The following is a 25,096-nucleotide window of genomic DNA, read 5'->3' as shown; positions in this document are numbered from 1 at the left end:
TAGCAGAGCCACACGTGTCGAGAATCTTGCGGCAGCGAATTACTTCCCGTAAAAATTCCTCAGATGTTACTTATTATTGAGCGCTCTCCAAACTACTCTTACACAGACATCACTGAGGCTAAAAGTAAAAAGAAAAAAAAAAGCCTTCTTCGGGATCAATATCACGTTTTTGAGACGCTTCTACCGGGGGCCGGAAATGCGGAAGTCGTCAGGAGTAACCCCATGGGCCGCAACTTTGGCGACCAATTGCACAATACTTCAAGGAATTTCAACGAAGTTTTCCTGCTAAGTTGATATTAGAGTTAAAAGACTGCTCATGCAAAATTTGACTTTACGGGGGATTCTACTAAGGTTGCTGAAGGGAGCTTTTTAATGTCCAAAATGCTTAGTTTACAAGAATTGTTTTCATTAATGGCCTCGAATTGTCATAATTTCGTCCGCCACTTCCCTTCAAAACGGACACGTGTGACTGGTGGAACCCAGGCGTTACCGTTGCGCGAGATTCAAGTAACACACGAACCCAAGAATATAGGGATGAGGGAGCTCAGATGGCTCGTCTCCACGCAAAAAAAAAAAAAGAAAAAAAGAAAAAAGAAAATCAAGCAACGGGTTTTATTAAAGTGAGTTCGGGAGCCAGTGAGCAAAGCTGGGGGAAAACTATTAACTTCAAGAGTGTTTTGTTGAATTAGCCATACACCGAAGGCATTGCCCCGGGATATTTTCAAACGGCCGCTCGAGTAGGTGCTAAATAAGTCCCCTTTGTTCTTCTGTCCGCTAGGGTAATACGTCGCGATGGTCCTAAAAATGTTTGTAATCATTTATGATTGTTTACACATCGTGGAGTAAACTACCACTGCTGTATTGTCAGTATATGACTCCAAAGAGAGAGAGAGAGAGAGAGAGAGAGAGAGAGAGAGAGAGAGAGAGAGAGAGAGAGAGAGAGAGAGAGAGAGAGAGAGAGAGAGAGAGAGAGAACTTTATGTATTTGGGATTAGGAAGGGGAGTTGGCGGAGGCTGATAGGGAGTCAACATTAACGAAATATTGTGTTAGAAAGCAGATTAGTAGGTCGTATTGGTGGAACACCAAATAGATATATACCAAATTTGTTTTTTCCCTCCCGAAGTCATAGAGTGCGTGCAATGCTAACCTTCCGAGCCAACAAGACAAGCAAACAAGTTGGCGGGCAGCACGCGGCCCGCAGTTTCTATCCCTTCTTGGTCAATTCGGGGAGAGGACAAAGGCAATATAAAACTACAGCAGAAACAATAGATAAAGAAAGAGGCTGTACATCGCAGTGTCGCCGATGGCACCAAACACAACAAAACCAAAACATGCAAAAGACGCTGTCTGCGCTGTCGGCTCGAGCGGCGCTCAATCATGCCCGCGGACACTATAGGGCGGCGCTGCTGACGTGGCCTTAGGCCCGTCACCCAACGGCGCTCTGGTGAGTGACTTCGCACGTGCATGCATACAAAATATTCATTGCATTTTTTTTATGGTGAAAGCCTTAAATCTTTGTTCAGAGAATAGGAGGCTTTAAAAAGTTATAATTGTGTGAGTCGTGTAGGGCGAGACAAGGATTTCGCGCCAGGAAAGGGCGCCAGCCGGGGAGCGTGAGCCCGGTATCGCGTGCCAGGTAAGGGAAACAACAGTATGGCAGTAAGGTTGGAGGAGAGCTCTGAGAAAGGGCGGCGCAGCGCGCGCCGGGAAAGGGAAACAGCGGCACGAAATGAGGGTAGGCCGCTGCCGTCCGCGCAATACCTTGGGCGGTGAAGGAGGTGAAGGTACTGACGGGAGTGAACAGGAGGCTCCTGGCGATGGCAAGCGAGTGGAGCGACCTTCCGAATGTACTGTCCAGGGGCTAGCGAAGAGGTGATACGCGCGGCCGCAAAGTTGACCAGAAAGTTCAACGGAAGGTCCAACTAGTCTTTCGCCTTCACATTCTTAGACAGTTCTAAATATTCCCCTAAATTTTTGTCGTGCGTTCAGATGAAGCGCTGCAGCATATACGATTAAACTATGAATGCTACGTATCCGCCGCGATGGCTCAGTGACTAAGGCGTTGCGCTACTGAGTACGAGGTCGCGGGTTCGATTCCCGGCCGCGACGGCCGCTTTCATGATGGAGGCGAAAAGCAAAGACGCCTGTGTGTACGAGATTTCGGCGCACGTTAAAGATCCCCAGGTGGTCGAAATTAATCCGGAGCCCTCCATTACAGCGCGCCTCATCGTCTGCATTGCGTCGGCGCGTTGAACCCTACAATCAATCAATGAATGATACGTACTACTCATTTCCCTTTAGGAAGTTACGGCTAAAATTCTTTAAGCGGAGCCGGCGGTACACCTTAGTTATGTGGGAACGACGCACGCAAGAGTCCTTCACGGTTCGCTTTGATTGATCCGCCGCCGAGAGAAAACGTAAGGCTTTCATGAAGCATGCACGCTTCTCACGTCGGCAGTTCAACAATAAAGCTCAAGCAGTAAAGCTGTTGCCATCATATATAATGCACGAGGTACTTCCGCGGTACGTGTAACACGCCAGCGCAAAGGTGGGTAATGCGGGCAGCGTAGTCCTTTGTGTCACTTCAAAGCGGAAAGGGGATAAGGAAAGACAAGCAGGATTCAATGTCTGTCCTGTAGTGCCGGCTCTCTCCTGCGTCGTTTCTCTTTTATGCATTTTTTTCGCCTTGTTAATATTCACCGAGAATCCGCCCAGCAGAGAGCGCATCTTCATTGCATGTCTTCGCTGTGCTTGCCTCTTAAAAATCTGAGCCGACGCTCCCTATCGGGGAATTGTTATGCAGTGTGTCGCACTCGTAGCTTAATTGGCTGAGTTGTCTCAGCCGCGCCCTCTTTTCAGGCTGTTCTTTCCCACTGCGCGGCCGTGCTTCACCAGCCGCCACTTTCCCGTCTGAGCATTGGCTAAGTCTGATGGGGGTTCCTTCCATCAGATATGGAGACCTCCAGTCGACAGCAACAACAAAGCGCTGTCTTTGTTTTGTTTAATATCGCTATCATTATAACCGTTACATATCCTGTGGTAATAACTTCCGGACATGGTGAGAATGTGGATTCGTCGATGTAGAAGGTGGCAGTGAGACATTCATGAGAAGCAAATATCAATTCCGCATGGCCGTTGGTGTCGCTGACACGGATACGCGCAGAACCAGCTAGATCTGGCCTGATTTATTCGATAGCGCTTCCCCTCGTGCCTTGGGGCAAGCGCTACAAGGCGAATGTCTATTGAGAAGTGCCTCGATGATTTATAACCCTCTGGCTCATTTCAGTCTCTCATCGGCCGAAGCCAAACACTGTTTTACCGTATTTGAGCCAATGAAGCCGAAGGACTAGAAAAAAAAAAGCGGAGGAGAGGAGGGGGTTTAACACAGGCGTTTATCAATATAGCGCGTACACTGCAACAGGCTGAGTCGCAGCTATTCGAGTCTCTACAATCAAAAGATCGTTTCTGGTATATTCCTTTCTTTTTCGAACATTCAGGAGAACGAATAAGGAAACGCAGCTGAGTAGTTTTTTTATGATAAGACGTGTCCTGTGACAGGGAGTTCGTTATATGGGTGACACTCCGAATGAAGTTATGTGAAAAGAAAAAGAATAAAATTCCCACAAAAAATAAAAGCCAGCAATTTGCAAGCTTGTAGGGGAGGTATATAAATGTATTAAAGCAGCGGCTTGCTTGTCACCGCTATATGTGTGACCTTGTGTCCCGTTGTGTGCGTTTGGGTCAGCTTTTACCAATTAAATAACCGCCTTTAGGCCTGTAATAGCTGCCAAAAATCAATCACGGGTAAAGTTCGGTTACACACATACCTTTGTTGCAATTACTCTGGGAGATGCCTGCAGCTTATAAAGCTCAGTTAGACATTTGTAGATGTAATTGAGCGCATTCGTGTTTACATAACATCGCCAAGTACTTGGCCACACGGACCATCGTTTGCGTGCCTCGCACACTGACGATGGCTTCGGATTCTGATTGCCCCGCAGGAACATACACGAGTCAAATTGCGAAAAAGAAAAGCACCACACAAGTTAGAAAGAAAGTGCGAAAAGCGGCCAGTGCTATTCGACCGACAGGGCGGGACCAGTAAACGTGGCTTCGCCGGATTCGCTACGCATCGTCCTTTTCGCCCACGACGGTATCCGCTTTTCTTCCTCTCGGCTCCAAGGCATTCGGCATGGGAGAAGGCACAATGCGTTTCGGCGTCCTGTCTATGCAGTTCCTAGTTGTTATGTCGCCTTTGTTCCGCATCCCGAGCAAAGGCGCAGAGAACAAGTCGGCCGGTTCCGCCTGAAGAGGATGCGCGGTCGAGTCGGCGGCGTCGCGACCGACCGACCGCCAAGGTCCCCCGCGGTCGCGCCCACGGGAGAGATGGCGCGAAATGACGAAGAACAAGAACACGCCATTCAAGTGTTTGACTTTGGTTTGCCGCCAGAAGCGATCGGCTGCCGTCCAGACAAGGCCTTTTTCTACCAGTGAAGCCAAGGTCTCTGACGAGGAGATCAATTAGACGTCCGCAACGCTCGGCGGTGCGCCTAAGCGAGCCAATGTGGTCCTAAAGAATGTGAGCGTGCGTGCGTCTCTTGTGACAGGGAAAGAGAGAAAGAGAGGAGGTTGGTGTGATGTGTCCGGGGGCGTCGTTGACTTCAATTTTGTTGCTTCCAGAGGCGAACATACCCCTCACCTCATACAGGGCTTTGAACGGTTTATTTTTTCTCACTGCGTATAGCTCAAGTAGCTGCTCGCTTTAAATATAATTCTTACCGATTAAATACCGACTTATTTTACCGACATGTTCAAGTGTCGAATAACACACGCTTACACATTCGCAGCTAACAGTTTGTGTGGAATAACTGGGGCAGTTGTCCACTCACAGGCCCTTCGGTGAGTTTACTTCGCCAGGGCTCACCTGCTTGTCAGTTGCTACGACGAGTACAGCGACTAGTGACAAGGTCCAGCACACGACCCGAATAAAAAAATGTGCTGCATTGCGCTATGCAAAGCCCCATGCTGACAAACCGGGATGTCACGGCGCCTGCCACATCCTCGTGCCTGCGCTGGGCCTCGTTTTCACTGAATTCGCACATTTCGTTGTATAGATTGGTTATTCGGTATGTTGTAGGCCAGCAAACCTACAGGAATGCCTGGTTGTATGCTATAGCGGCAGCGCAGAAAGTTGGAAAGTTCTTTGAGGGGGAATTTAAGAGAGAGAGAGAGAGAGAGAGAGAGAGAGAGAGAGAGAGAGAGAGAGAGAAATCTACATTGGGACTGGCGAAGTCAGTCAAGTAAAGATGCCAGATTTCTACACCAGATGTACATGAGGGGAAAATTAGCGTTTAAAAAGTATGCATTTGCAGATATGCAAGTACTATAGTTGTAATTAAAGCATAGCGACAGCTTTCGCGCCGAAATCTCACGGCAGCAAAAGCGACCGCCGTCGTTCTGTGGACCAAGCGCGAGGGAGCGCGGGAAAGGTGAAGGAAAGCGGAATGAGAGGGATGCAAAGGCGAGCGACGTAGTACAGCGACAACCAATCAGCAGTGCCGGGAGAGGGGTGACGTCAGCCGGGGCGGCGGCGTGACAGTGCCTCGCACCGCAGCGGCCCTCCGATAGGCTCGGCCACGTCTGTATGTGTTTCGTAGCCACTTGTACGCGTTAACACGCTGAGTAAAATGGAGTGTGAAGCCAGTTCAGGTCCCAGGAGGCGGAAAAAAGGGCATAAAACTAAGAAAGACGGCCACGGAAGGCGGAGACTGCTGAACAACGACAGGAGCGACAGGCAGCCAAAGCCGCCGCTAAGCCAGCAAAGGCGGCCACTATGGTCCCTAGAATATTTCTAGGGACTATACGGCCACTGAGACGAGGGAAGAACGCAAAGCACGGTTAACATGGAGCCCCAATGCAACCAGTAAACCGCGGGGGAGAAACGCCGAGTTGTGGGCTTCTGAAGCCGGAGCACAGCGTGTGTGTCAGAGTGATCTTCAAAACTTACGGAACGCCCATGCAGGAACCGTTCGGAATGTGAAGCTAACGCATTCCTGAAGATCCATCAATACATATTCTATTATTTTCCCCCTCAAACGCGTTACGCCAGTCGCATTAACTGACCTTATATTCGGCTTTGCAGCTTTCAGAAAATGGAAAGAATACGCTGCAGCTTCCATGTATGCTTTGGAGGCTTAAAAGCCCCGTCCACTCAACTCACAAGCCGGCGAAATATTGACAATAAAAGCCGATACTTGCAAGGAGTAATTGTCCCGTGACGCAAGCTCTCTTCATAAACTCACAAGTTAGTATTTCCGGCTGGGCCGCTTGACTTGGTTGTGTGCGCTCTTGTGCTATTCGCCCCGCGCGTCATCCAGCCCCGAAAGACACGCACCTGTCACGACGGAGCAGTGGCTGCCAAAAATCGCTCCGCGTCCCTGCCTTCAAGCGTGTCTGAGCGCGCTTTCGGCTGCTGCCGCTGCAGACAGCCCGGTGCTGCAGAGGCTTGCGCAAGGGCGGCACCGTCGACACGAGAGCAGGCCTTAGCAAACTCTGTGGCCTGTCATGTTTCGTTTCCGAGGTGAAAGCTAGCCAGGACACTTTAGTTCGACGTTTGTTGAACTGATTCCCTCATTACATTGGGATCAGGGAACTTATCTTCTAACACTGATTGCGACCCACCACCCGCACTTGTCTTGAGGTGGCGGGAGACACATGACGTCGTCCTCACTCCCCTGACTCGTCCTTTACAGACGTGACGGCGTCTTGCCGCGCCAGGAACTGTTCCGGGTGCTATGGCCAGCATTTGTCAGTGCGCCAAGGATGCAGGCCGGCCGATAGCGACGACCTTTAATCATGAAGCCTTTATGGGACCCTGCAACACTTTCGATAAGCGCTTTCACTCTTTCCTTTGCGTCTGGAACCACTGCGAAAGCTATAGTTCTGTCCACCCTCTTTTCTGTCTATCCTCCTCCTAGACTCAGTCTTGATTGAGGTGCCCTCAACCCGAGAGGCAGTTATCGGCTGAGTCGACTTTCGTTTCTCTTTCAATAAAGCAACTCTCTCTCTATAGTTATCGCCAGCGCGGAGCGGCACTGCGTGATTTGGTCATCGCACCACATACGCCTTCCATTTCTGCTTTGCTTTTGGGGCTTTCTTTTGTAAAGTTGCTATCGAAAAGCGTTCATTGCTGCAACTGAAGGAAAACCGGCAAACAGCCGCTACATGGCCTTGGTGCCGTAATTCGAGCCGTTGAAGAACGTCAAGACAGGGAAAGAGAGAAAAATCTTTTGAGGGAGTTTACAAGTTCTCTGATGGTCATAGAGCCGTAATTTTTGGCTGAGGTACTTGGCAACCCCTGGTATAAGTACTGGGTGTGTTGGGTGACTACGTTCTGCAAGGATTTAAGATTCCAAAACAAGATTAAAGAAGTGTTGCAGGGTCCCTTTATTAGCAACAGCTTGCCCCGATGTTTTCAAACCGATTGCTTGAGCTCTAATCGCAGGGTGCCTCACTCACCCATTCCATTATTCCGGCGAATACAAGTAGGGAGCGCTACAGATTTCACGTTCGTCTGAAATCACTGAAACATAAAGGTGGCTTCGTGCGATTCCTAAAGGGTTGACAAAACCGTGAAGACCAGCTCCCGCCGCAGTCAAGTTCTCGTAGCTCCAGTCAAGACCCCCTCCCCCGCCTCTTGTTGTGAATGGGGCAATGCTGGAAATTTCGGAAGCCATGGGCGCCGCTGCTTAACAGATGCATAGTTGCGCGTTGTAAAATGTGTCCTAACACTATCACTTTGTGTTCTGTTTCTACTACTTTTTGTGCTTATTTTATTGTTCCCTTGAAAAGCTGGCGCTCGGCCAAACACCTCCGACTTTCTCGCGTTAACAACCTCATGTTGGCAACACATGTTCACAATGTGTCTGTTCACGTGCCAATGGCCGCGGCCTTTTAGCACCGCCGTTCCCCTCCCTGCACGTAAAAAAGCGCCTAATGATGTTAAAAACCCCAAGCCTCTAGAAACGGCCTGTAGAGGTTGGTAGCTAGCGGAGTGGCGTATGGGCCTTCTGCACTCCTTAAATGATGCTTATGATTATGAATAATGAGACCTCCAAATTTTTGTTTCATGTTGGCAGCGAGACATTTATTCTTGGGCATGCATCTAAATGGGGAAACATAACTCGTACGAGAAAACATATATACATTTTGTATTATGCATCTTGTAGAAAAAAAAAAAAACTTCTCTTCTTCGGTGGGTGCAATTTTTACGCACTTTATCTTGATTACGGTTCAGCCACCTTCGAAACACATTCTGACAACTCCCCTGGTCACGAATATTTTTAAGACAAAAGTTAACAGCAAGCGTTCATCAATTGGTGGTGCGCATAAGCGTCACCAAGTCATTAAGAGCAGAATTAGCAGATTACAACGGGCAATTGGGGAGTAAGTACGAAGAGAAAGAGTAACTAAACTTATTTAGATCGTAAAACTCGCTGCAGACCTTAAACTACTCATTTGCATGCCTTTTACATAGCTTTTAGATAGTTTTGTGGCCGTATTCATTTAGGAGTGAGGAAGTACTGAGCACCACGCCAATGATGCTCAGCAGTGCTTCGACAGAGGCGGGTTGGCAATTCGTTCAAATAAAACTTACGGTACAGGAACAAAAACGGAAAGGGACTACCGCTCAAATAGTGAGCGCAAGTCACCTGTGCGGTCGTATTTTTCGTTAACGTCTCCAACTTCGTAGCTTCAACCTTGCTGTAAGATTTTCAGGCTAGAGCAACCATGCCGAATTGCTAGTGTGAAGTTCTCAGACGTGGCCTTCAATTTCGCACTGCATCTGAGACATGCTGACGCAATAGCTTCACAGTTGTACTGAGTCCAGCTTTGCAAGATCTGGAATGCAGGTATAAGGTTTAAAAAACAGCTAACCGCAATTTGGAGTTCTTTCATCGCCAGAATTGCGCATTACAAATTTACGACCTCGACTAACGTCGCACTGTCCGCGAGGATTCGACTGTACACCTCCTGTCTTGAATGCACGGTTCACGAAGCTCGTCGCGAAGACTTTTGAGGTCGCGCCTCACTGATGCGGGTATTAAACAGCAGCTTGATTCGACAAAGTCTACAGCCGCTTGATTACAGCTTGGTTAGAATATACAGCTGCTTGATTGATACTTCAAAATAATGCCTGCGGTTCAAGTGGGCAAGGCGCTGCGGGGTCACTTCGCCAAAGCTCACACACTTTTCAAACAACACAAACGAAAACAAGGCAGTGTGCCCCACAACTTCAGCAAAAAACAATGTTTACTTTTAGGTTAATGGCTTAATGACTGCAGGAGCTGCAAACAAGCTAGCTAGATAATAAGATTTCTGAATAGGCCCTCCCCCGCTTTCTCTTTCTCTCGCTCTCTTTTTTTTTATTTATGCATGACTCACTATAGCTTGCCTCGGGCTCCATATTTGTCTTATTACTGCAAATGATACCAAGAGCGCTGCAATTTAGCTAATGGTAGAAGGCGGCTCTGTGTTCGCGCAGCCTTATCTTCGGTCCGCTCCTCTTGATTTCCCGCTTGCGATGCCGCTGTACACCCTGAGACCACGCTGCCAAACCACAAGGCCTGTATTCGGTGGCATTTGAGGCAGTACACCACGGAGATTCTGGCGCTTCACGTTTATTCTTATCGCTGCCTTTCTTTCTTTCTTTCTTTCTTTCTTTCTTTCTTTCTTTCTTTCTTTCTTTCTTTCTTTCTCCGCCAGCCTCGCGGAAGAAAATTGAAGTGGTCAAACAGCTGTGGGCAGGCACGTGCACCACGCGCACTTATGCAAGTCAAGTGGTCTCGTTCTGGTCAGTCACATCAAGGGCGCGCGCGTCCCGCCTGCTTTACCTGCATTCATCCATCCATAAGGGCGTCAAGAGTTAACCACCGTAAGCGTAAATATTCACGCATAGATTATCGGTTACCGCTGTGTGTCTCTCTCGTGCCGGGTATGCTAATCACGCGTTATTTACGGTTGTAGCAACGACGACCGGTATAGCTTTGTGATTGCGGTAGTAATGTGTATGCGTGGCTTGACCAGAACAGCCTCCTTCGAGAAGTGATTCGAAGTGAATGGTGTCGAGCAGGTTTCCCTTCCTTTTTCTTCTTGGAGCTAATTAAGTAAGCGCCAGGGAAAATGGTCGCGGATAGAGGGTACGTCATTCTTGGTGGTTTTCCTTGGCAGCTCGAAGAGACGTCAAGAAAATGACTTTTACATTTATGAATTGCTCGTGCGCGTCATTCGTCTTGTAAACACGTTTACGTTGCCCCGAATGACTCAAACCAGGCGCTATCAACGAAAAAGTGGTATTAGCGCAGTACGCAGGAATACTATATTCGCCATTAAACTTGTGAACATCTAGCTGTATTTTTTTAGGTTTTAATAATGACATAATTCGTTAGAATGAGATAATTGTCATTTTGCGAACACGTATATATAGGAATGAAAAAGGTATTCAATGACGAAATTTACCGGCCTTCCTGAAAACACTAGTGGTTAGAAAAATTGTCTGTATAGGTAAGATTTTCCCACCCTTTAAGGAAAACATGCACAACTCACTGATCGGCCTATAGTTTGAATTCACCGTTCGGTGTAAATATCGCGCTCTTGTGAAGGCTCTTGCCGCCGTCTGTAAACGTGTGCACACAACCTAACGTGCTATTGGTGAGCGTTTAAGAGCCTTGTACGCCGTCATGCGCAGTTTTTTTTTTGTTAGCTTTAAAACTTTTGTGGGCAGAATTTTGGCACAAGCCGCCAGCATTTTGAATTTCTTCAAATCGTCTAGAGGTTCTAGAGGAATCGTTTCGAGAATCGTCTAAAAAGAAATGCGCCATCTCTACTCGTTGGCAAGCTGCAGCAATTGCACTCAACAAACCTCTCCTGCAAAAATACTGCGCAAATTCAAAAGATCACCGTGAGTGCGTACTCCTCGCTTAAGAACGCGAAAAGTGGTTCGCAGTCTAGGGGAGTTGCCGCCGCTATGTCGTGCATATCATTGGACCTGGTGAGTATGGTGATTATGATGTTGAAACTACTGGCGGATATGCGTCGACCATGTTTGGAGCCAAGATGGTTAAAGGAACTATGAAATTATGGTGACAACATACAATTCTGTTTCATGCGAAAACAAACAAAAAAACACCTAAAAGGAATTGTAACAACTGAGAAATATCATAAATACTCATAAAATTTCCCTCCTCGCAACGTCACAGCGACGTCATTGGTGAAGCCCCCAAAATGAAGTAAGCAGCATGTTCCCTTCGTGCTAGCATTGCAGCGTTTTGATCAAACAGAACCACAGGCACCACTACAATCGCAAAGTCATGTTTATTGAAGGATTTGAGAGCCAAACTTCACTACGCCATACCTCGCAAGGTCAGTAATCGCGTCGCAATGAGCTTCAGCCACCGGAGCGCATGTGCAGCTGTGACGTCACGCCACGTGATGTGCTGCGGAGTGGCGTCGCAGCTTCCTTACTCGGAGCCTCGTCGCTGCGGTGTCAATCAACAAGGCTAGAATTTAACGGCTGCTTCGCCAGCGCTTGGCCGCTCAGTCTCGCCATGGATGGCGCTCGGGCTGGGCCGTTTGTGCGTGCGCTTCAAGGCAAGCGGCTGGCTGAATCCAATGATCCGGCATATGTAACTAGATGGCAGGCGGCGAAATCTGAAGCAAAGGAAAAGTTGACGCCTAAAACACCGAAAAAAAAAAAGAGGCCAGATTAGCACGGCATAGAAAACCTTACCAAACGCGAAAGCATGCCAAGATGGAAGCAGTTCACGCCATCGTTCAGGTGTTAACATGAACAACAGGGCGATGAAGACACAGTCGTGAATACAAGCAATGTCTCGCTCCGGGCAACTAGGTTTTCAAGTGTACAACCTGACACGTTTTTTTCCCGCCGCCGCCGATAGCCCACACTAGTCCTTGTGACGCTACGGGGGCAGTGGCTGGTAGGTCATCACTCTTTCAATTGGGTCCCTTATTACCATGCTTAACTATTTTAAATTCGCGTTTAAAGTGGCATGAGTATTATTCTGACATGGCTATCTCTCGAATGAACCAAACTTGTATTTTGTCTTTATTGTCGCTTTAAAAGCAATAGCTTTTCTTGGGAAACACCAAAGAAATTTAGATCTCTCACTATCCCTCTCTTTGTGTATGTATGTTTGCTTCTTGTTACTACTTGTATCGAAATTAAAATGCACACTTTGGTGTGTGCACATCTACACGAGCACATGATCCCTCTCGCACCACTTTCGGTGGGGTGAGGGCACACAGCGTCTGGGGAAGTCAAGTACCGTGATGGAACGGGTCTCCTCCTCATGCACTGTCGCCACGCTTGCTCAGAGCCTCAGCGATCCGGGTGACGCTGGCCTCTCACCTGCATCCGGGTTCTCAATAGTCCGTGCCGCATTTACAGCGATAACGTGCTTGCTGAGAGGGGAGCGAACAGGGGCCGAGAGAACAACGGCGGGCGCGTAAAAGCTCCCGTGGGGCTGCGTTCGTTTAGTTGCTGCCGCTCGCCGGGTCATCCCGGAAAAAAAAAAGTGCATGTCCGTCCGTCATCGTAAGCTACGCACCCAGACCAGACGTAGCTCGAAAGAAAGCAAGCAAAAACGCAGGACTTTTTTTGTTGTTGTTGCTATGGCTTTATGTTTTCCGGCACCTGCTGCAATCCACGCAGAGTGTAGAATTATGGAGTTTCTGGCGAGGGCCTCCTTCCCACCGAATCAATTTAGGATTTAGGTGCAAGTTGTCAGGCATAGATATCGTCTGAGGGAAGTCCCATTAGGAGTAGAAAAAATGCAGTATTTGGCTGCGGGTCCGAACAAAAGGAGATGACCAGCGAGATTTCTCCTGTTGACAGCTGTCAAATCCAAAGCCTTCCTACATAATTTTATACCAATGAGCTATTTTGAAGGGATGGTGTTTGATCAAATTATATAAACAGCTTTGGACACTAGCCATCCATAACTGTTATAACTGCCCAAATATATAGTTGCCATTTAATCTAGCCAATTAGAAAACTTGCCAAGCGTAACTATAAACGCAATGAAATGCGCGGTATGTTTTACGAGAGTGCTAGCTCATACCCGCGGAAGCTGTGAATGAGAGGCATAATTACGGTTCATTTCCGTGTACGGGAGGTGTGTATCACAACTGGGTGCCTGAATTCGGCGAAAACGTGTTTTGTTCTTTTAATTTACTCCATTAAGACCACATACAAACTTATCTGCATCCTCAGGACACCGCCCACACATATTTTAATAGAGGACCTAGATCTAAATGGAGCGCGTTTAGAAATAAATCGCGCCATGATTGTTGTTTAGTTGAATTTTTGCGTTGAGTGGAAGAGCAGAGCGAATCAAGGAGAAGTACCGATAACCCAACACAAATACGGGTTGTTGAAACAGAAACGCGGGGGCGACGCCGTAGTCTGTAAAGGCGCAAGCGGCCGGGAAGCGGCCGGTGTACAGTCAAACCTCGATATATCGAACACGGGTATATCGAATTATTGCCTGTATCGAACACTTTCTATATCACGCGGAAAATCACATGCATTTTTAATTTTTTATTTCGAACTGGGATGGACATGAAATGGGTATATCGAACTCCGCCACCCCAGACTGCCCAGACCACTCGCGCTCTGTTGACAGACGGCGGGCTATGCCGCAGTACCCTCGAGGATAGTGGTGGCGCGATGGGCGTTCCCGACTGCTGCGCATTGGTTGCACCGAAGCAGAATTGGACGGTAAAAAAGAAGAATGCGAGCTTAAAGAAACCTGGGGCCAGCTGAAGTGCTTTGTTGGGGCTGAGCCACGAAGCATGTGCATTGATGACTGTGCATTGACTGTGCATTGTGCATTGATGACAGCACCGGAGCGACGGCGGAGTTGACGGATGTGGAGATCCTAGCGGAGGTTACTACTTAGCGCACAAACGAAGACGTAGCCGAGGTTGTACCCGCAAGCGCTGCTAGTGCCCCGCTCCCGACTTCGACCGAGGCTTCAGCGGTTTTGGCCCTACCGCACCGCTACTGCAGCGCTATAGAAGGCACCGGCCTGTCGCTAGTGGAACGTTTGGACTACGTTGAGGAAGTCGTGTACAACACGCCAGGCTACCCTGCTGTAGTACTTTAAGCCAAAAGAATAAATACTTTGAAGCACCAAGTGAGTATTTACGGCAAAATTCGTTCATTTATTGATTTGTACCAGTTTATGACTCGTTTTTTACGTGATTTTATATATCGAATTATGGTTATATCGAACTATTTCGCGGGCACCGCGCTGTTCGATATATCGAGGTTTCACTGTATCAGGTTCAGCCAGAGGACGATCGTGTTTCCCGCTGCTTGAGCACAGGTCGCACCGCTTTTCTCCAGCAAAAAGGTCACCATTGAAGAATTCGAGCCGCGTTGCCGCTCGGCGCACGTGCGCGCGCGATACCGAAACCGGTATAAACGAGCAGCCCGCACGCTGATAGCGCTGCCGGAAGTTGAAGCCCGCGGTATGTCACCGCGCGCGACGGTCGAAATAGGCCTTCGCTCTTAGTTCTAAAAGAATGCCTGGCGGCGGCTTCGGTAACGATGACGACATGGTGGCGTAACTGACGTGGAGCCGTGACAGCAAGCGACATCGTGAGCCCTATGTGTGTGGTGGCATCAACGTCGCCGAGTTTGTGGCCACAGCGGAGACACAGAGTAGCCAAGAAGCACATTTAGATACCCCGAGATGGTCCTATTTCACCATCTACGGGGAGAAACGTGTTCCGCTTGCAGTAAGAACGGCGATATTTACTTTCGTTACACGACGCCAACGTGGTACACTGATTGGCACGCCCTTATAAGGCTTAGAAGAAGCGCAGGCTTGGGCTATTTGGGAGATGGGAACGCCCTGAGGCACCCATATACGTATGCTTGAAAGTAGCCAATGTAGTCTGCGTGCGGCGAGGTTGGCCCACAATGGTGGCGAGGCTAATGCGTTACTTTTGCGCACACGAGGTTGCTCGGTCGGTTCCTAGCTTCGAGGACGATATTTCTCAAGCAGACTTAACACAAAAACGCCCTTTTGTACAAGAATTTGGTGCTCGTTAAAACTACATTAGGTGATTTATATTAACTTCTTGTAGCCTTCCACATTTTTTTCTTTTGTATTTGGTGTCTAAGACTGACTTGTCTTGGCCGTGTTATATGTATTGATACCATAGTTTTGCTTTGTGAATTGCATTTTTTTTCGCATAATTTGCGCCCTTTCAATGATTTGGGAGTCCCCTCTAGCTAAACTTAGATATAGGCACAATACCTTCTCTTATGAACTTTATTGTAGTTTCAGATTATCACGTTTTCGTAGCACAGGATTGCGTACACCATAACTGAGGACATAGGCAATCTTTGAATGTATTCATGTTACGTACTATAGAAAAAGGACAGACACATTTACTCCTGGATGACGCCAAAGACCGAATGACGATTCAAGCCTTTGCACATTTACTTAACGCATTTACAGCCGGCTGTATTCCTTAACATGCGCATTTGGGCGAAACTAGGGCTTTTGCCGACCGCGAACAGTTGATAAGCGCAGTAAACAGCCATGTCCGCCATATTCGATGAACATGGAGCAGCGTTGTCCATACAGGTACAGGTTGGACCCGCTGATTTCTGGCCTAGCAGCAACTGGTAGATGCCACTGCAAACTTCAGAGCTGAACACCTGCATAGCCCAAACAGTTGCGAAATCAGCAGCGGACACAAAGCGGGGAGGGGATCGGCTCCACCATGGGCCCTCGAAGCTGCAGTACCAGGCCTACGGCCATGCTACCCTACATACGCCTCGGTGAAATTTGCAATGTTTTTACGCATTGGCACTGTCACTGAGATACCCTGGCATCACTCACCTCTGCACAGACATTCAACCAAGCGACCCTCATACTATAAAAAAAGTTTTTTTACGCGTCGCATACAAAAATTTATTCATTTCGTTCATTTTACACTCATTTTACTCTTCACGCAACCCCAAGAACAAAATTTAAAAAAAAACGTAAGGGGATCATGTGCACTGCATCATGGACATGGCCACAGCAATAGAACAAATATGGCTGTCTAAAAACAGGGTGGCCTCACCTTGTTCACCCCCGCCCCCCTTTCCCAAAAGTGGGGGGCTGGATGAATTACTATCTTCGTCGTAATAGGATTTTTATTTCTAAATACACTATCGCTTGGTTTATTTTCACCAGTTGTACGAACTATCGGTTTTCATTATCCATCATGAAAAAAACATTGTTGGTCCTCAAGTTACCACCTGAGAAATATGTTATAGCGAAAGCCGATAATCCCCCTACCACACGGCGTTTCTGTCGAATATCGTACGTGCAGTGACCTCGATATATAAATGCACTGGCAGGGGGTAATGTTTTGTGAAGGCTGTGACGATTTTTTTTAGAGAAACCGTTAGGAGTAACGCAAATCGAAGCGACGATTGCATGTTAAAACGCCGTACCACGTGCAGAACCAACGGTACGAAAAGCATCGCCTTCTTCGTCATCTGTGCTGTTTTGCAAACGACGACGCACCGCTTCGAGAACATCTTGCAAGCGCGCGGCACGTGTTGAGCGGGTTATTCAACAGCACGAAGCCTCAGTGTTACTTCTTCCTGACGACGTACATCGTCCTCTGGTGCCGTGGTAGCCATTTACCGTGCATGTTCTAAGGGTGGGGCGCGCTGCAGCCATTTTAGCCTACCTGCTGCCGAAAGGTTTGAAATCCTTCACCACCCGCACGCGTTCAAAAATGTTGACCTTCACAATAGCGAACCGACCCTAACCATGGCTGTCATTGTTTTAAAAACTGCATCTGTACCCGCCGTCACGGCGCGAACTGGCACTAATATATGAATGCTGTGTGGGGGTATACTTGCGTCACCGCGTGATGAAGAAAATTGCACTGGCGCACGTAAACCTAGCCTGTCAAACCAGCATAAATTACAGAAAGGAATAGAAAGCCACAATGTCATGGCCACCGATTGTGTATCTTTTGCCCCTTTGTAGTCCCTTGGGGTCGTTGCTGCCGCCGACCCCGTCTGGCTGGACATCTGTCGCCTTTGTCTTCCTGCGTGCTCCGTCCTGTGCCGCGTCGAATCTTTAATTAACTGAGCGCTGGGGGAAGATGTTATGCCAGCGGTGGAAGCGTCATCCGGGTCCCTGGCAAAATTTGCAAGCAACGCACGCGAAAGAGAATGCATTTTCATCCCGCAGAGAAAACAACCATATGCCCTGCGGCGAAGCCCGCTTTTTGTTCACTCCCCACACTCCTGACGAAAGCCGCGTCCCTTAAAACAGTACTCCGGCCTTAAAGTGTCTTTGGGCTGCCACATGAGAGGAAAGAGATCACGATCCCTCTTGGGACAGTATCAGAGAGACCCTGGTATTCTAAATTCTTCCTCCACTCGAGCATGCGATCGAGGAGATCTTTCAAAGCGATTTTCGCATGTAGAAGCATTGCTGTATCCTTCACTCAGCCGAGTCAAGAAAGCACATGGAGTGGAGGGCTGACTCAGAATACAGCCAAGAGTCACGCCCCTTTTTTCTCCTCTGTCTCATCAAGAGGGATCTACTCAGTGGCAACCCCGACCCCGATCGTCACGTCTCCAGCCAGAACCGTGATCCTACCTTTCATTCCGTTCCTCAAGCTACTCAGGAAGTTGAAATCATCCGGTTGCTTAGCTCATGATGACAATTTGCGATGGCGCACGTACGTCCGTACACATATCACGTGTATGCATCATGGCCCATCGCCATCGTCAGCAGTGTTTGCCAATGTCAAAAATGAGAAAACCTAGTCCTCCTACCGTATACGCGTGCTCAATATCCGCCGTAGAAGTCGACTGAAGCGAAACGGTATCATTCAAAATGTCGAATATTTGTGCGGATCTGACTCTTATCTTTCCCTCTAATATAGGTCATAAATAACAAACGTTGCGCGTCACTCTAGAAAATTTCGCCTTACGTAAGCGAGCACTTGGTGGGAGCCCAACGTGCTTTTAGGGGGTGACATGTTTGCCAACTGTCGCCGGGCGACGACACGTACGTTTCCCAAGAGTTGCTGATGATGCGGAGTGACAGAGCCTCTGACAGCATGTTTCGGTCGCGTTGTCGAACAAAGTTGCGGAATTATTTCCACGGTGTGGACGTGCCTTTGCAAATACCAGTGCTCGTCTTTGGCACTCTTACTATAGTTTCTGGACTGCTGGGCGTGAAGCGATTCCTCACTCAAAGTCCCGGGAAGCTTACGCTCTCGATGAAACAGCGAGCGAATGAACTTCGCGGTGAGTGCAACCACAGTAACGAGGTGACGACGCCGCAGTGAACAGACGTAAAACAGACGCGAATAGGGACGACGCTGCCGCCAAAAAGAGGGAATGGAGGAAAAAAGCTGGGGGAAGGGGGGGGGGGCAACAACTGCACGCCTACCTGTCTAACAATGACGTCATCCGACGTCACAGAGACAAGAAATAGCCCCACAGTTTTCAAGTAATATCTCTGTTTGCGAGAGCGAAGGTTGACTTTTTAGATGCAGAGCATCTGATTCACTCGCCTTGTCCCTCCGGCGTCGTCGTCGTCGTCGTCGGCATTGTCCACCCCTCCCCCATTCTCCTCGCCGTGCCAGCTGCACTCTCCGCCACTCACCCCCTCTCCTCTCCGATAGCGAACACTCTCTCGCGAGGGGCATTGGATTGGATTCGATTCGATTGGCTTGGATTCGATTAAAGTGGATTGTGTTGCGTCATAGCCGCGGCAGACGCGCTGGGGCCGGCGCATGTGCAGTACTCTCTCTTCCGCGGTTTCCTCTCCTTCGGGCGCGCTGCGCATATAACCGGTGTGCCGTTCTCCGGCGAAGCAACATCCACGCTTGGCTCAAACACCTACAGTCCATGCCGCTTTACAAGTACGCCAACGTCGTCATCGACTGGCACCGGCTTACGCAGTCCCCTCAACGTTATGCGCGCTATAAAACGCGGTCCCTTCGCCGCTCCGCATATATGCGTCGCATCTACACAGGGGTTACCGCGAGGGAGGTGGGAGTTTTTTCTGGATTGTCCTCTACACGAAACGAAGAGATTTCTCACGCACACAGAACACTTAACACGTAGCATGGCCCTTCTAAGGGAGCTGAGTGCTCCGGAAGTTTAGATCGCCACATGTGTTTTCGTACTCGAAATATGTTGAGCGGTTTATATTTTTTGCTAAAAATGCGCTGTCCCTAGCTTCCTTGGTGGTTACCTACTGGAGAAGATAATCGTGGTTGAATGAAGACTGTGGCTAAGCGCAAGCGTTCGAGTGGCGGGTCGCGTTGAATGTCGTTAATATCGTGAAGATCGTGAATGTCGCTCTGCACGTCATATTTTGCATTGAGGAGCTTACAAATCAATTGGCAATTTTTTCCGAATAATTTCAAATTAAGGCGGATATTGTTTCATCGAATTGATTATTTGTCAATCGCTTGTAGAAAACTGGGGAAACTGGCGGCTATTCGTGTAATACTGTAATAATCGGTGCTGAACAAAGAATTGGCCGAGAGAAAACACTTTTTTACGTCCTACTAACTCAATACTAAAAAAATATAAGGAAATACACTTGTTGCTGAAAACGTGGACGACAGGTCCTGGCGTAGGAGCGAATGCTCCCTCCCTCCTGGTGATGACAGTTGCGCGCTTCGGGAACACCGGGCTATAGTGGAAACCACGGTGGAAATCTTCGCTGATGTGTATTAACGCCCGTTTCAATTTGAAGTCCCTATGCAAACAACAAAGACTTTGCGACTTTTGGGAAATAATTATAACAATCGTGGCGTGTGCCACGCAACCAGTTGACTTGCGTGTCGCCTTCTCTGTGTCATTTCCGTATATTTAATTAATTAGGGCACATCCTTATACTCTTTTTTTCTCGCATCCTTATACTCTTTTTTTCTCGAATCAACATGTGACTTGAACAGTGTTTGAAGTCGTCAATTGGTCGTGTACTCGATCCGAATCAAATAAGGCACTGTGCACTTCGTTGCTTCGAAATGTTCCAACACTGGAGCAGCGTTTCCCTTTCTGTAGGTGGGCGCTGCCGCAACCCAGAATGGCCCCCCAGCGCGTCGTGCCGTGGCCGCTGCTGCTGCTGTGGCTCCTGCTGCGAGGCGAGGCGGCCGTAGCGGTGGACCTGCGACGGCCCTCGCCGGCGCCTAGGCCCGAGCTGCAGAAGCCCTTCCACTTCACGAAGCACAGGCCCGAGCTCTTCTACGACACAAACGTGGTACCCGAGAACGGAGAAGTGAGCGTGTTCGTCTTCAAGGACCAAATTAGGAGGTACTGTGTGCAAACGCTGCCGTTGCTATACGCTGCAGCTGGGCGCGCCAGCCCCGCTAGTCTCCGTCACAGTATTATTTATGAGTTTAAATCGGACTACTATCGATGGAGCCACTCACGGTACGTGACTGCACATATGAGCTCTTGCGGCATCACCCGAGGCGGTGCTGATCGGAGCACTCCGTGCCGTCAGATGCGCAGAGATGCGGGTGACACGGTCGCGCTTTAAAAAGATGCATGTTTCGCACCGAATTGCGGATTTTTTTTATGCTATTTCCGCGACACAGGAAGGCAGCCGTTACTGTGCTATCGCACGTGTCTAGATAGGGCAACAAGTTAAAACTAAATCTGAACATTTGCATATAATGCAAAATTCTACATCTATAAACCTTTTCATCCGTTAATCTTTACAAAGATCAAAACATGTTCTGTACTGTGTTCCGCATGCGCAGTTTCATCTTCCTGTCGACTGCGCCAATTGTAGGGCCGCTAGCACAGCCCACTGATAAGATGGAAGCTCCTAGGACGAAGAAAATAAAAAGGTTTATACAAAAGAACTAAGGAATTCGGGCGTAAACTGGTAGCGGTAGAAATGCTATCGTATTCTGACGTCATTTGCGGTGAAGCAAGAATATTCGCCTATATAATTTAACTTGTTTTAAAAACGGCAGTCTCCCTTCGGCTACTTAAACGCGAAAATTTTGGTCGGTCGGTCTGTCTGCTCCTCGATTGAGCCTTTCGGTTAAAAATTTGAAAAAATTCATCGAACAAGTGTATATATATATATATATATATATATATATATATATATATATATATATATATATATATATATATATATATATCGGTGTGTGTGCGTGCGTGCGTGTGTGTTAAGGAGGAAACATGTTACGGCGGCGCACATGCAGAAATGATGTAAACTTACTTGCATTGTTTCTTCTGCGTAGTGACTTTTTACACTCCGTAGTACTGACTTTTTATAAGGACATAAAAGCAGTAATAAAAAATGGGTGTCATTCCTAAGTCTCCATGATTTGGTTTGCACCTAATAGGTTGAAGCCATGGTTGCTTTGTGGTTGAAGCGGTTATGGTGCCGTGCCCTGCTCAGGCGCAGAGCCTCCGGAGCTTGAACCGACAACGTTATTGATATCGTGCTCAAGTGCTAACGTTTTGCTCAATAAACCTCCGTACTGGTTGAAGCCTGGTATGAAACCAGAAGGTGCATATACACACAGCAGGTTATTTGGAACTCAACCTACATCTTTTGCGCCCCATAGTGCATGTCTCATGCCAAGACAACGTAAATTGATGTGATACAATACTTTTGAGCATTCAGCAAGGTTACAAAAGCTGTTTTACCGTCTCCTTACATACGGTTACCGGGAATCGTAATGCCATGTGCCAATGCCGACAACCGCAAAGGCCTGGAATTATTTTTCGTCTTGCGTTTCCGTTGTTGTTATTAGCAGCTGGCTGTTCCCTTTGTTCGAAAGATTGCTCAATACAGAAGCTGACGCCCAGCTCCGACTCTTCGCGCATCGCACAAGACCGGCTTCGCAAGGAATTGGGCGACGTCGGCAATGTTTATTCCGAGGCGGTATAAAAAACTGTACTTTAAATCACGCCGTGGAGTAGTGTATGCGCTTTGAAGTGTTTAATTATGATAACAAGTTACGCACACGCAAAATCTGGCGCGGGCATGCATCAAAAGTCAACCTAGCACAAAGAGACAGCAGGGAGAGCGAGCCCGAGTGAAGCAGACGACAAATGCGAGAATCTCTAAGCCTACGCCACGCATGATGATGGTGATGATGATGCTTATCGGCTGCCCCTTTGTAACGGGGTGGCGTTGAACTGCGACCTTAGTCGCAATGCCACTGTACAAACACCTCGCAATTGAAAAAAAAGGAAAACCTCAATGCTAATTTTTTTTCCTAGTCTGACTTTTTAGTTCGGATGTCTTGCTAGCTTCTTCTCTGCTCTTTTCCCGCCAAAATTCTAACCTTTTGTTACTAACCTCTACTGGTTTCCAATTCACTTTTCCATTAACATTAAAGCCAAGGGCTTCCGGAAGCTGGATATCTCCCTCACCGAGGACTGGACGGATACCTTTGCACTCCGTTACAATATGTCGCATGGTTTCTGGCTCCCTGCCGCAACCTGCGCACAGCTCTCCCTGTACCTGCTCCTGGATAAGCGTTTTTGTTCGCAAGCTACCCACCCGGGCTTCAAAAAGCAATGTACTCCTTTTGGTAGTCTCAAAGAACTTTTCCCTCGTGATCTCCCGCTTCCCGATTATGTAGATATTTAAGGACTTGTTCGGGTTCATCTTTTTTTTTTTCTTTCAGTTCATTGTCTCGGATTCTTTCACTTCATTTTTTATTGCCTTGGTCGTTTCTCCTGCGCTTCCAGGTTTCATATACTTTGTCCTAAGCCTTCTTGTTCTTTTTCTCCACCGTGTGTCCACGTTTTTCATGTGAAGATACCGTAGCGCTCTGGCCACCCATCTCTGGTCATTAATATTTCTAAGTTGTCTTTCAAAACATATTTTGCTCTGCGCTTTTCTCATTTCGAAGGAGGCCCATCCCATGTTTCCTTGCACTGCCTCATTTGTTGTTTTACTCTGGGCTCCTAATTCCAATCGACTTACGGCCCTCTGGTTCGCTTCTAGCACTGAAATGCGCTTCGCAGCGCCGCCAGTGGTCGCACTCACCGCCAATAACACTCGAGCGGCGTGGAGCGGGCTACATGGACGGCGCCTATCGGTAATCATAGCGTTTCTTACATTATACACTAGTGAGGAATCTGGTGGTAGCGTTTATGCGGCTCATATCAAGGCCGTCTGTGTCGTCATGGGCCGCCATTCTACCATGCGATCACCTTAGTGTCGTCGTTGGCTTGGATTGAAACGTTTTAGTGGCCATATATTCGAATATTCGAACACACTGCAGTGCCACAAAACCGCAAAGAATGGTGTGTTACTACAGAAGTGGAAAATAAAACGGGCTGTTTTAAAGCTAAGAAAAAAAAAAGAAATACAGCGTATTTTTGCAGGAACGCTCGTGCTTACTAACTCTGCAGGCCAAGCTGGTATAGTTAACAACAATGTGTATATTTTTAGCGAAACTAATTAGAGACTGTTGTTTCATTAATTGAATTACGTAGTGAAATTGCGCACCGCACAGCGCCATGATGCATTGCGTGATGTCACTGCGCAGACCAAGCTTATTGATTAATTGTAGGGTTTATTAACGCGCCGACGCAACGCAGGCGATTAGGCGCGCCGTAGTGGAGGGCTCCGGATTGATTTTGACACCTGGGAATCTTTAACGTGCGCCGAAGTCTCTGACACATGGGCGTTTTTGCTTTTTCGCCTACATCAGAAAAGCGGCCGCCGCGGCCGGGAATCGAACCCGCGACCTTGTGCTCAGCAGCAAAACGCCTTAGGCACTGAGCCACTGCGGCGGGTTATATTTCTATATTTGAACCGGAGTGGCAAGTATTGCTCGCCTGCGTTGCGTCGGTGCGTTAAACCCTACAATCAAGCAATTAATTCTTCAGATATTTGGTCACCACGGCTACAGAAGAAGGCGCCAGGAGCGCTGGCGCACGGACAGCGGGCGTTGCCGGGCGCGCGCCGCTGCTGCGTCATCGTTCGTCCTGCTGCATGGTCGGCTGTGTCTTTGTTCGACAAAAACTCTGGCGCGACATCCTTCTGTCAACCATCTACGTGTCATTGCGTGTAGCGCGCTGTAAATTTATGCGCCGACGTTGGTAATTCGTCAACGGCGGCGGCGATAACTACATTTACTGGAGCTCTTGCTGCTTCTATTGTTCAAGGGGACATGTTTTGAGGGCAACGAACACATTGAACGGAGCGTGAGTGAATGGTTGTGAGCAATAATGGTGTGTATGTTTTCTCGCATACAGGGAAAACAGCTCCAGGAGCACAACATTGTAACCATAACTTTCTAATACCATAACCTTAATTAATACGATAATGATTCCTATGAGATAACGCGGAAGACTTACATGTCTTGTCATTCATTCGAGCTTAAAAGTTCTTGAGTGAAAACCGGCATCAGCATGTTAAAAAGCCCCTGAACGCTTCCAGCCAACCACGACATGACTGGCATATGCGGATGAAACTACACATTAGAAAGGATGACAAAGCGAATTCATAAGAGTGATCGAAGTGAAATAAGAGGCATGCAGGTTAAATAGCAGGAACAAAAGTCAATTAGGCAAACGCATCAAATTCACAGGAATCAGTGTGAGTTAGAAAAATTCACAGTAATTTAAAGGGAATTGTTGGTTTAATTAATTTAGATCAGAGTTCATAAAGAGGTATAAAAGTTATGAACAGAAATCACAGTGTATTGAGATGAAGCGGGTTATGAAAAAAGACAAAGCAAATTAAAAGCAATCATTGTTAATTGTAAGGAATCAAAGTAACTAATTACCGTGAATAAATAAGGAAGATGAGTTGGATAAAAGTGAATCAACGGGGACTAAAGTGAATAAAGATGAATCAAAATGTAGTAATAAAAAGACAAAACAAATGGGGAGTATTTGAGCGGAATGAAGATGAAATAATCTGAATCAATATAAATACAGCTTGTCACTCAATGAGTTAAGGTGAAGACAGAGCAAATCGAGAGGGACCAATATGGATTGAGAACAATCAGAGTAAATTAAATTGGTTG

The 25,096-nt window shown here is 47.8% G+C and overlaps 1 protein-coding gene across 4 annotated transcripts in view; it reads left to right on the top strand.

The window, feature by feature from the left end:
• LOC144154980 (protein NDNF-like) overlaps positions 1-25,096 on the top strand; it is a 234,445-nt gene that overhangs the window by 151,131 nt on the left and 58,218 nt on the right. For 2 of the 4 annotated variants that reach the window (XM_077686143.1, XM_077686144.1), the window contains exon 3: positions 20,142-20,390. In XM_077686143.1, coding sequence (XP_077542269.1) covers positions 20,164-20,390 — 227 coding nt within the window. In that variant the 5' untranslated portion in view covers positions 20,142-20,163. Of the gene's footprint in view, positions 1-20,124; positions 20,391-25,096 lie in introns of all 4 variants that reach the window. The other 2 variants (XM_077686142.1, XM_077686141.1) reach the window with 1 other exon arrangement.

This window comes from Haemaphysalis longicornis, unplaced genomic scaffold, assembly GCF_048455015.1.
Source record: "Haemaphysalis longicornis isolate Haplotype H1 unplaced genomic scaffold, Haemaphysalis longicornis Haplotype H1 scaffold_1, whole genome shotgun sequence".
Lineage (NCBI taxonomy): Eukaryota > Metazoa > Arthropoda > Arachnida > Ixodida > Ixodidae > Haemaphysalis > Haemaphysalis longicornis.
Note: the sequence above shows the minus strand (reverse complement) of the source record. Positions and strands in the feature narration are given on the sequence as shown.